This window comes from Chenopodium quinoa, unplaced genomic scaffold, assembly GCF_001683475.1.
Source record: "Chenopodium quinoa cultivar QQ74 unplaced genomic scaffold, ASM168347v1, whole genome shotgun sequence".
Classification (NCBI taxonomy): domain Eukaryota; kingdom Viridiplantae; phylum Streptophyta; class Magnoliopsida; order Caryophyllales; family Amaranthaceae; genus Chenopodium; species Chenopodium quinoa.
In genome coordinates this window covers 437,906-450,003 of record NW_018742815.1, presented here as the reverse complement: position 1 = coordinate 450,003, position 12,098 = coordinate 437,906, and the positions used below count along the sequence as shown (strand labels likewise).

The 12,098-nt window shown below is 33.1% G+C and overlaps 2 protein-coding genes across 4 annotated transcripts; both read right to left on the bottom strand.

The window, feature by feature from the left end:
• Positions 1-109: 109 nt before the first annotated feature.
• LOC110725567 (bifunctional purple acid phosphatase 26-like) lies at positions 110-6,701 on the bottom strand. 2 transcript variants are annotated; one of them, XM_021905026.1, is made up of 10 exons: positions 6,446-6,701; positions 4,949-5,175; positions 3,655-3,855; positions 3,435-3,546; positions 2,783-3,009; positions 2,271-2,409; positions 1,718-1,938; positions 1,209-1,330; positions 940-1,101; positions 110-348 (listed from the first exon to the last, which is right to left on the bottom strand). In XM_021905026.1, exons 2-10 carry the CDS (start codon positions 5,138-5,140, stop codon positions 288-290), a joined length of 1,437 nt encoding a protein of 478 aa, XP_021760718.1. In that variant the 5' UTR covers positions 5,141-5,175; positions 6,446-6,701; the 3' UTR covers positions 110-287. The 2 variants fall into 2 exon arrangements, with proteins under 2 accessions (XP_021760718.1, XP_021760719.1); XM_021905027.1 differs by having other exon boundaries at positions 4,949-5,172.
• A 436-nt stretch (positions 6,702-7,137) lies between these two features.
• Positions 7,138-12,060, bottom strand: LOC110725568 (bifunctional purple acid phosphatase 26-like). 2 transcript variants are annotated; one of them, XM_021905028.1, is made up of 10 exons: positions 11,832-12,060; positions 11,003-11,203; positions 10,775-10,886; positions 10,453-10,688; positions 9,929-10,067; positions 9,503-9,723; positions 9,234-9,355; positions 8,426-8,587; positions 8,000-8,046; positions 7,138-7,437 (listed from the first exon to the last, which is right to left on the bottom strand). In XM_021905028.1, the coding sequence occupies exons 1-9, from the start codon at positions 12,012-12,014 to the stop codon at positions 8,001-8,003; spliced, it is 1,422 nt and encodes a 473-aa protein (XP_021760720.1). In that variant the 5' UTR covers positions 12,015-12,060; the 3' UTR covers positions 7,138-7,437; position 8,000. The 2 variants fall into 2 exon arrangements, with proteins under 2 accessions (XP_021760720.1, XP_021760721.1); XM_021905029.1 differs by lacking the exon at positions 8,000-8,046.
• Between the last annotated feature and the right edge of the window lie 38 nt (positions 12,061-12,098).

The window sequence follows — 12,098 nt, the reverse complement described above, 5'->3', positions numbered from 1 at the left end:
ATTGCACGGACATAAAAATGATGCAAACTCAAATAATTTGAAACTTTATGTTTGGATCATTTGTGATCAATTTTTTTCCTAGTCAATTGTTTTTATATTTTGAAGCATATTTTTTGAAGAAAAAAATTGGACATTTACTTTTGAGATGTTGATTTCCAACTAAAGAAGGCACCTTAAAATTACAGCAAAGTAACTGGAAGTTTGGAAGACCTGAAACTTCATTACAGAAACATGTTATCTTAACCTAATCAAGACATAATACAAGATTTCACTCCTCAACATTGACATTAGAAAACAGCAGCCCCAAAAGATGGCTTCTCCAGCTTCCTTCTGCGGCTATTGCTTGCCCTGTATCGTCATAACAATAGATAGTTCCAAGTTATTTGTAACATCTTAGAAACATAGTGTACATCGACGCTCACATATAAGAAGCGATTGATGTACTCATGCAGAATAGAAAACAGTTGATCCCCAGTTTTGGTGGTTCATAATGCTACATTAATTTAAGAAAAAGATGTGTACAACCTTAACCAAGACAGACTTATGTTGTATTCAAGATGAATTTAGTAGTTGTGATTGGTGGAAATTGTAAACAAAAGGGTCAATTGGGAAATTTGTCCTACCATGTAGCTCAAGAGGCAGTGTCATATAAGTATTACAGTGCGTACAGCAGAATGAGGCAGCACACATTATGCTGCTTGGTATCATGGCAGTTGATTAATTCGTGTTTTACAAAAGAAAAAAGTGGACTACGGATATAATCAACTATAGAACACTTTTTTATCACCACATTTGTTAACTACAGAAATGTAAGACTTACTTCACGATTTCATGGTATATCTAGTTGTGGCCAAAATATTCACCAAAATCCAAGGAGATTCATAACTAATCAGTAATCAGAAACCTTTATCTATAAGCACAATCAGATAGTGAACTTACCAGTACTGGTTCAGTAGAATTGTGGAGTCAGTAGGCACTTTCTTCCCATCATCGTTCCGATTCCAGTGGTAGATAGCATGTGTTCTGTTCTTGATTTCTAATGTTGAATGCCCATAACTAGATTCTCTGAATGCTGAATAATCAGGTTGTGGATCTCTGAACCTGAATGGTAAAAAGGTATGAACAATTCACAAGCCTGTTAGAATGTTCTCGTAAAGGAAGTAAGAGCACAATGATGCCTTCTAGTCATTTAAAGATTATAGTATCACCTTCCAGCAAGACCTTCTTGATTTCCACCATCTCCAACAGTAATATATACTGGAGCTGCTTTGTCTGGGACAGGGTAACGTTCTCCACTAGATACATTGTATTGTATGTTTGAGATTCGATACTTGAAAAAGAATAAGAAAAAATTAGTTAACTCATCCTACCAAACAAAAGGGTTCTTCTATCCAAGGGAAAGAAGTCTGTTACATGACTAGGTTCGAAAAAAGACCATTAAAAACACATCATGCATAAATGCATAATGGAGCAGAAAACCAAATGTAATTCACTTAAGGTGTGACCATCATTATTAATAGTCCTTTGTAAACAAATTCTACACCAAAAGAAATGGCCTAGTAAAAAACATAGTGCCTTGAACAGTGTTCTAAAATCGCGCTATTGGATTCAAAGATTGTTTAAGAATCCAACACAGGTATTTTAATGTCTTCCTTCAGGAGATAAATTAAATAAGTTAATTTGCCACAAAAAAGCCAATGCAGACAGAAAAACCTACCGATCTCTCATATGCATGAACATGGCCTGCAAAGATTACATCAACCTTGTAATGAACAAACCACTCCTCAAAGACAGATCGCATACTTTCACCCTCCATGAAATGTGCTTCATTGCTGTTGTAAATTGGGACATGCATCAAAACAATCAACCATGGCGTTTTCTCCCTGTCCACCCTCGTCAGTTCTTCTCTAAGCCATCTCCATTGTGGAGTGTATTTCACTGTTGAGGAAATTATATACAGTCAAGTACATGGAAAAAAAGAGGAGTCAGATAAACACGAAACACACAAGGTCATGAGCTTCTAAGGAGAGTGCATGTTAAGCACTGGAATTGATGTACAACAATAGATGGGGGGTAGCCGGGTAGGCAAAGCTTGTATTCTTCTTTGATGGGAGGGTAGACTATAGAAGCTTTATAGAACACCAAAATAGTAAGAAAGAATTACATGGTATGTAACAAGACTTTAAATGCCCCCCTCCACCACCCCCAACCAAAAAAAAAACATATGTTGCTTGAATGAGAATATTGAAAGCCAATTAGTTAAAGCTTACCAAAAGGAGAATAGCTAGACAGCACAATAACATGGGCAGACGCCCGCCGGATAGCATACCAAAGAGGACTACTGCTTTTACAAGCTGCATAAGGAGTTGTGTATCTCTGGAGGTATGATTTAAAAGGCACAACTTCTCCCTAAATACAGAAACAAACCACAAATCAATAGGCAATGAAATGAAAATTTATTCATGCATCTGATAGAGACATGATTCATACATCATTAAATCAAGATATTGCATTCAAATATATGATTACTTGCCCTAAGCTTAAGCAATATAGCTGTTAAGCATTCAATATTGAATACTATGCTTTTACATGTAAAAAAAAATTGATTTTCATGGACGAAAAAAAGTCAAAGATAATGGTTTATTAGTACTGTGAACGAGAGTCGCAACACAAAAATTTGACATCTCTGTTTGAATAAGTGGATTTACTTGTGATACAAATATATCTTTCTATATAGATTAAAAAAAAAAATGTCCTCAGACAATGTCATCAAAAATCTTACCAGCTCAGGCATGTATTCTATCTCATGATTACCAGCAGACCAAATCCAAGGCTGATATGCCGCAATTCTTTCAACAAAACGACCCCATGTATCCCATCGGATTCCAATGTCATTGTGATGATATCTGTCAGCATAAGAAAGATCCCCAACAAACAAGACAGTTTGGGCGCCACTCTCAAGGTAATGCTCAAGTGTAGAGAGAGAGTTATATGTCTGACCCAAGTCACCTGAAATAGACCAAAAGAATGTCAAAATTAACTGTAAGTATTTGATCATCTCTCTTTTACTGTTTACCAAAAGGGGGGCAGGATAAGCAAAGTGAACATGAAATCAGTGACATAGTCAGGTGTAATCATAAAAAAAATGCTCACATACAGAGCGGTATTTGGAGGGGGGAAAAAAAAGAAAGAAAGAATTTGCATAATTCAAGTCAGAATCCTAATATCTGTCTGGAATCAGGAATTGGCAGCAACCAAAAACTATGTAAGTAAGCTATTTTTCAAAGCAGACAGAAAACCAGCTTATTGTTTAAATCTGTGAAAGTTTAGCTAAGAGCCAAGAAGCAACATACTATATTAAACAGCCAATCAAAATATGTAAGTTCATGATAAATAGAAAAGGTATGCTTTGCACAAGAAACTAAAACACTAACCAATAATGCCAAACTTGAATGAGGAATCAGGACTAATCTCAGGAGGAGTCTGAAACCAAAATTTGCGAGATGATACACCGCTTCCAATCTTGTAATAGTACTTCTTGTTATACTGTAAAGCATAAGACAAAGGGAGGAAAATGATATAAGAGGAAAGAAAAGATGTGATTAGTGAAGCTACTACAATCAAATGTAGCTAGTCACAAACAAACAGCAGTACCTCAAGACCATCAACAAGACAGTGATGGATATAACCAGAATTATACTTGTAAAAGCTGTAGTTTGCAACTGTCCCCTCTGCAGTAAAATCATATTTATCTTCTGATGTTCCATATTGCACTTTGTTAGATCCCGGTTCATCAGGTGTTACCCATGAGATTATAACTGCTTTTCCATCATAGTCACCTTGTGTTATGCGTACCTGCCATCAAAGCACCCAAAAGAGTACTTAAGAATTAAGAACTTGGCAATGATCTCATTTCCAGAACACTAGTATTCATCTTCAGGCAACATAATGTTGTATTCATTATTCAAAAAATATGTTGATATATATCTTTCAATACAAGCCCGATTGTAGTTGACTTTTTATGGCCATATATCCTAGTCCAGATTGTGCATGTGATGCTCATTTGAAACTTTCAAACTCAACTTATATCTCCAAGTGGTTTGAAGTTCAACTTATTCACAAAGGAGATATAACTCTTCAAAATGCTTGTTTTCGGCAACTCTTTCCATCTTTGTGTGAGTCCAGGACCATCCTCTCAACCAAACCAGCCTTCCAATTCATCATGGAGCATTTAAAACCCAGGAGCAAAACTCATGCAATTGAGATGCACCATTAATAGAGTAGAACCACCTTATAGAGTTAGGCCTATAACAACTACCCTTGATTCTCACCAAAAGATATAAGGGAAATGACAAGCATCTTCAGCAGATATCAAGGGATGAATGCACATTTAGTTACTTTTCCAGGGAACTACATAGATGAGGCTTCTATTTCTACTCAAGTGAGTTGAACTGAATAAGATAAACCTTAACCTCTTCTTCCTACTATTCTTCGAACTGAATAAGATATATCTTAACCTCTTCTCCTATTCTTTAAAATTCAAATACTAATGGGTGCCTCCACCATTTTTATCAACTTATTATTATGTCTCCAATGCAGGATTGTATACTAAGTCACAGACAGCACATGCAACCCACGCAAATTTAAAGATAATGCCAAATTGCAAAGATAGCGTGCAACAATTGATAAACAAAAAATTTTGGATTTTTGCACTAACAAGTTTAAATTTTACATGAATTGCCACCAAAACAAGACAAGGCACAAAGAAACATAAGAAATTTGATATATCTATTTGAATCTGCATAAATGAAATCCATATAAAGTATAAACCATTAATCTAGTGATCTAAGTGGCGAAATTCACAATGCAGGGAAAGAGCTCAAGTACATAATGAGAAAACTGTTAATGAGGTTGTGTTTCCTATCTTATTAGAGTCAGAAGTGCTCACTTGTTGAGGTGCATTATGACCCTCTGGAACAGCAAATGCCTCATTATCAAGAGGTATATCAGTTGCTGGCCACTCTGACCGAACAAAAGTGCTTGTTAACCCAGCATCCACCCTGTGAACATAACTCACGTAGACAAGCGATGCAAAAAGAAGTTGAGTTGTCCACAACAAAATCCTCTCCTTCCTCATCATTGTTACTGACAATCAGCGGATGCTTACATAGACTGCTGCATACATAAGATGGCATAATTTACTTAGTCCAATTTTGTGACTAAACAAATTAACATCTATTATAAAAATTATCCAATTTACTTGTGACAATATCAGTGAGCTTATTAGCTAACAAATAGTAGCCCAGTAACAAAACCAACCACAACCATAGTAAAACAAGGCTCAACCCTATTACATTAAGAGCGAAAAAGCAAGTCCCTATGCCATTACAAAATGAAAAAGAAGGCGGCATCTTATTGGAACCAATATCAATCTAGAAGTCAGTTTACCGCAAATCCACAATGTAATTCAAAAGGCATATAACTCAACCAATTTTACAATTTTCTTGTTTAATGCTACTTCTTAAATTTATCACATAATATCAACATACAAAGTATATTTCTTCAACAATAAAATCATAACAATGAAAGGATTTGTAAATGTATGAGGTAATGAGAAAACCCTTTTTTGAAGTATCACCAAATTTGACATTGCCTAGAATATGTTTTCACAACCATGCTCTATTGTTAACCCCACCCCCCTTTTTGGCATATTAGATCAATGAGATTTGTTAAGCAAGCACTTCATGTACTTCCCACCAAACTCATTTTCCGTTCTCAACTCCGAATTTATGCTAGGTAATCACTTTTAATTTAGTTTGGAAAACATTAAACTAACTTATTTGAATCAATGTTCAACTCCCAATTTATGCTAGCTTATCATATTTATGTGTGTTTGGTAAGCTGGCTTTTGAAGTTTGAGTTAACTTATAATTTTAGCTAAAGAATGAAGCTTTTTAGGATCAAATATCAACTACCTTTCATCTAGCTTTTTCTAGTTTCCATCCAACTTTTTCAATTAAAATTTGCAGTTTTCATCTAAACATTATTAAATACCTTATCATTTCAACTATTCTTTCAAAGATAAAGTTAAAAACTTTTCAATTTTCAACCAATTTTCCATTTTAAACGATCAACCCGACAACAATTTCAAATTTTTCAAATGACCCAATTCAAATAATCATTTCATAACCAAAACCCCACAAGAAAAATCAAAGATTTAATCTTTAATAAACAACTAATGGGTCAAAATGATCAAACGAAAACCCCTCAACTGCATTCAAATTTCATTCGTTGACTTGATAACTATGCTTAATTCAACTATCAATAAAAATTACATGATGGGATCTTTAAATTAATAATCAAGAAAAAAAGCATAAACTATACAATTGGGTATAAATAAATTTGATGAATAAGTAATTAAACATTAGAAGAAATTAAGGGGTACCTTAAAGCATCAGCGGATTGCAGTGGATAGATTGAAGTAAAAGAGAGGGAAAATGGCGGATATTTATATAAATTGAAGATAATTTGGAATTTAATAATGTAATTGGGATGCGTAATTAATCAGAAACCCACATGCTTATATGGCAGATGCTTTAGAGTAACAAACAAATTTTATATTTGTCGCGTGTTTTAAGGGGGTAATTTGTTCTTTGTTCAATCAACTCTTTGTTTTAAGGGGAGTTAGGAATCTTAGGATTAGGTTCTTTGTTCTTGTTACGTGAATACATTGGCAATTTGGTATAGTCGCATAGAGATAGAGCTAGGGATGGGCCGAAAAGGCGAAGAGAGGATTAGACCGATTAGTATTAAACTATTAACCTAGTTTGAATGCGTAACGCAAATATAATTTTGGTTTGGTTTATTTACACGAGTTAAATGATTAACGATAATTACTTTTATATTTAAAGGAAAAGGATTTCATGTTATTTACTCGTATTATGAAGTACCTTGAGTTTTTATCCGTATTTTATTTTATGTTATCTTAAATTTGATACAATATTTCGTATTTGTTCTAACGAAGTTCGTCACTACTCATTATAACACGTGTAGTTATGGAAGCCTGTAGTTATAGTCTCACACTCTCATAGATACAAGAAAATTGTTTGAAGGACAATGGAAACAAAACAAAGTGTATATAACGAAGGCACAAATTTTAATTATATAATAGAAGTTTAATTTTGATATACTCTGTAGTTATTTAGAAATAAGCCCGAGTTTCATACAATGTGACACAAACCAAAATAGTAACTATTTCTCGATTTGTAACTTACAATAATTTCAATTAAAGTCAACTTTTTTTCTTTTTTTTTTGGGAAAGAACTAGAAACTAGAATATAAAATGTCTTCAAGAGACCTTATTAAATCCTTATTCATACGACTTCCACAAGATTTTTCCTCCAAAAGAGCTCCGAATTCTTTTGGATTTAACTTGTCCTGCACCATAAAGATAATGATATATGTGAATAAAAATTTTATTTTTTCAAAATTGAAAATAAGGGCTTTTTAAATGGCTAAAGTTCTTAATTTTTGGAAAGGAAAAAGTGTATATGCTAAAAAAATATAATTCCTACTTTCTTTTATTATTACACATTTACACCACTTGCCTTTTTAGGAAGTTTCACAAATATTGTCTCATTTCCTCTTTAGGATAAAAATTATTTGTGTTCACACTACAAATACTCAACATATCCTTGCTTTTTTCCACTTACTTTTTAGTTTATCAATATGTCACATGGACAATTTTGTATTTTAACCTTTACCTCTATAGTGCAATAATCGGAGGAAATATATACTTTGTACTTCGTGTGTGTGTGTTAATTTGAGACATACTAACATTTATTAACTAAAGAGGTTTTATTATATTGTTAAGGCTAATGCTATATATAATATACTTGTATAAATAAATTAAATAAAAGATCTCTCCTTATTTTTAGTTAATTAAAATATTGTATTCATTGTCTTCTCTAGTTCTCTATCATAACTAAAATATGTATACCTTATATAGAAGCAGTGTATATAGGAGTTTGACGCGACTTTGACATCCTGTTGAGAAAGAGTGTAAGAAAAACATTTTAGGAAAAACATGAAATAATACCCCTAGCTAGGGTTGTTATTCTAAAATCCCAACAACAACTAACCCATATTTAATTATTTGTTTTTATTATTTATTAGGTAATTGTAATACATATTAGTATCAATTAAGCAGTGATAAATTTATTGGTAAAATGGTAAGTTGAATAATGATTGAATTACAAGATCGTGGTTATCTAATTTAAATGAACTTTCACGTACAATTCGCACTTAAGTGTGGATTGTACGTAGTTATTTATACTATATACGAGTATTCAAAAACGTACGATTAAGGATGATTAATAATAGGGGTTGTTTTAATTGTCTTTTTCCCGTATGAATATATAATTACCAGTATTGATTGTGCAGCACAAATGAATCAGCAGTAACTTTGTTGCCATCTTGATTGCGATGCCAATAATAGAAAGCGTGAGTTTTGTTCTTGATATCCAATATGGCATGCCCGAAACTTGGTTCACGAAATGCTGAATAATGTGGTTGAGGAGATATGTACCTGCAACAATTATTAAAATATAACAATAGTCAATACCAATAATCAAGATCATAAATACCTAAGGCACTTATATATATACGACAATTGATGATTTATAACTTATAAGTATGGTCGTATCCATATGGTGTATATATAACACTGATGGCCTATTTACATTTACTTAATTGCAATTCAATTCAATTCAATTCAGTTCAGTAACAATCAATTAAGTTCAGTTCACTTCAGCTCAAATCAATTTAGTTCAGTTCAACTCTTAATTTCACTCTCTCATAAAATATTCATTTCAATTCAGTTCAGTTCAGCTCCAATCTGTTCCGTTCAATTCAGCTCAGCTCATTTTATGTGATCAGGCCCTGAGTTGGATAAATATAGGTTAAATAATTTTTTTTGTCATTGTCTCAAGAGTCTCATCAACCCAATTTTTGATAAGATACTTTATTCACAATAATTTCAAGATTATTTTCAATTAAATGAAGTAGATCGTTGTTGCTTTCTCCATGATATCATTTCTTTATCAATTATCATAATTTGTATCCATAATAATAGAAGGTAATGATGTTATACTTCAATTATACATAGTATATGTGACAATTAATAGTTTCGCACAATAATTTATTGTGTTTAGAGGCATAGTAAAGGAACTTACTCTCCCGCAATTCCCTCGGAGTTGCCACCATCTCCAATAGTTACGTAAAAGGGAGCTGATTCATCCAATTCAGGAGTACATTCACCATTTGAAATGTTGTACTTCAAATTTGACACTCTATGCTGAAATTTTTGTATCAAGGAGACAAGGAAAAAAAAATTAACATTAACAATTTAACATACATTTTTAAAAAAGTGCTAAACATAATATGAGAAAATATATAGAATTAAAAAAAAAGAACAGATGAAGTATAAGTATATGACTCATACCGATCTCTCATAAGCATGAACATGTCCAGCAAAAACAACGTCGACCTTGTAGTCTACAAACCATTGCTCGACAACAGATCTCATGCTTTCGCCCTCCATGTAATGAGCAGTGTTAGAGTTGTAGAGTGGAACGTGCATTACTACAATCAACCATGGTGTCTTCTTCCGGTCAACTTTCTTAAGCTCTTCCTCTAACCACCTACATTGCGGGGAGTATTTTACTGTCGAAATATGAAATATTAAAGGAAAATATTAAACATAGCTCTAAAAATTACGGAAATTTTTTTTTAATAATTTATGCAATTTATTACACCGAACAATATATGCAATTTAATAATATTAGAGATGAAATTCTATTACACCGAACAATATATGCAATTTAATAATTACTATGGTGTCAATTTATTACGGAGTAGTTTGAATTACCAAAACCGGAGTAGCTAGAGAGCACGATAATGTGAGCCGGCCCACGCCTGATTGCGTACCAAAGAGGATCTGTACTCCCGGAATGCATGAATGGTGAAAGGTACCTAGTTTTGAATTGCAGGAAATTTCCAATTAACCCCTGAAATCAATGATTTTATACATGTAAGCTTATCATACATGACCTTGATGCATAATTGTACATTTGTACTGTATTTCATAAACTTAAAATATGCATGGGATACATACAAGCGTTACACAACATTACATAAATGATAAATTTCTAATGATAGGTATGTACTCGTGCTGTTACTTGTTAGAAAAATACCTTATTTGTGCGAAATATATATGAAGGATGACTAAAATATAAGACTATTGGACTAAAAAATTATTTATTACTAGAACCTGTTAGTTTTTATGTAGTTAGATTCTCTTTCGGTGTGAGCTTGGTTTAACCCATCAAAGATTTATCGAATGTTAATTAACTTAATTACTAGTCTATGTGAAAAAAAAAAAAAAAAAATTACCAATTGAGGAAAGTAGTCAATGTCATGGTTTCCAGTAGTCCAAATCCAGGGTTGATAAGCAGTGCTAGGCTCAACGAGGCGGCCCCAAGTATCCCATCTCAAGCCAACCTCGTGTGGAACATCGATATGCCTATCTGCATAAGTAAGATCTCCTACAAACAACACGGTTTCCCCTTCACCGCCTTTCATGTAATGTTGCAAGGTGGAAAGCGAGTTCTTTGTTTGCCCTAAATCACCTGAAACAAACAAACAAACAAATTAAGGGAATTTCACATGTATCATCATTTTAGTTTATATTCAATCACGTGGAATTAAAACGTACCAATTAGTCCAAACGTGTATGGAGAGTCTGGACCAACCTCTGGAGGCGTTTTGAACCAAAATTCACGGTGAGAAGGACCACTACCAATTTGGTAGTAGTACTTGGTGTTATACTACATTGGATTACACAAGAAATTTGTTAGAAAACTGATGAAAATAAAAAAACAATGATTAAATTTTAAAATAAATGTATTTTCTTTAGGGTTAGTTGTTTGGTGTAATAAATTACCTCCAACCCATCAACAACACAATGATAAATTTGTCCAGATTTGTAGCCCTTGAAGCTGTAGCTAGTATTGAATGCCTTTGCTTTGAGGGTATATTTACCTTGTTCTGTTCCATAGTACACAGTGTGTGACCCATGTAAATGTGGTGTCACCCATGAGATTATAACTGCCTTTCCATCATAATCTCCTTGTGTAATGTGCACCTACACATTTCATTGTCAAATTCATTTTAATGGCATGTATAAATTTTAGGAAGTTATTAGGAAAGTAATTGGGTGTGATAGTTAATGATGAGAGTTATGGGGAAACATTGGTATCTACTTAACTGCATAAAAGTTGAGGATTAAAATTTTGAATTCTTATGGTAAAAAGTTGGCAAATTGACATACTTGGCAAGTTCTCTTCAGATTATTTTTAGTTCAGTTCAGTTCAGTTCTTAATTTTCTTATCTCATAAAATATTCAGTTCAGTTCATTTTAGTTCCAAAAAGTTCAGTTCAGTCAATTCGAACAAACCCTTAAGATGTGTTATCTTCATCATCTTATTGGACTTGAATTTATATGAATTGAACTTATCTGAATTGTTATGATATAGATTATCATTAGATGAGGAAATTATATAGTCGAAGATGTTCGACCCAGTTCCCTGCTTTACAACACATCAGATTCATTCCGATATATGTAGTCCTTGAAGCTAATTTATTGCGGTATTTGCAACAAAAATTGAGAATAATTGAAACGATGAAGTGAGAAATTTGAAATTACTCATGTAAGTTTTCCTAATGATAAATGTCATAAAGTATGACAATGCGCATAAAAATACAAAATTTACCTGTTGTGGAGCATTGTAGGCCTCAGGAGCAGCAAAGATTGTATCATCAAGAGGAATATCAGTAGATGGAGGATCTACCCTCACATAACTACTTGTAATACTTTCACCATTAACCCCATTGCTTAAGCTATTAGTGCTAATAATAATAGTAATTAGCAACACTAACAACTTTGCTTCCATCATGAGATTTTTGTGCTCCCCTTAGTTTGTAGTCTTGTACTATAACTTTGATATGCTTATTAGTTTCATTTCTAGACAATTTATAGC

Excerpts from the sequence above, each read along its gene's own strand:
- LOC110725567 (XM_021905026.1), bottom strand. The coding sequence starts at position 5,140 with ATGATGAGGAAGGAGAGGATTTTGTTGTGGACAACTCAACTTCTTTTT. Across the intron at positions 3,856-4,948 it reads GTCATAATGCACCTCAACAA|GTACGCATAACACAAGGTGA; the intron begins GTGAGCACTTCT and ends CTTTGATGGCAG. Across the intron at positions 1,939-2,270 it reads GTCTAGCTATTCTCCTTTTG|TGAAATACACTCCACAATGG; the intron begins GTAAGCTTTAAC and ends TTTCCTCAACAG.
- LOC110725568 (XM_021905028.1), bottom strand. The coding sequence starts at position 12,014 with ATGATGGAAGCAAAGTTGTTAGTGTTGCTAATTACTATTATTATTAGC. Across the intron at positions 11,204-11,831 it reads CCTACAATGCTCCACAACAG|GTGCACATTACACAAGGAGA; the intron begins GTAAATTTTGTA and ends TGAAATGTGTAG. Across the intron at positions 9,724-9,928 it reads CTCTAGCTACTCCGGTTTTG|TAAAATACTCCCCGCAATGT; the intron begins GTAATTCAAACT and ends ATATTTCGACAG.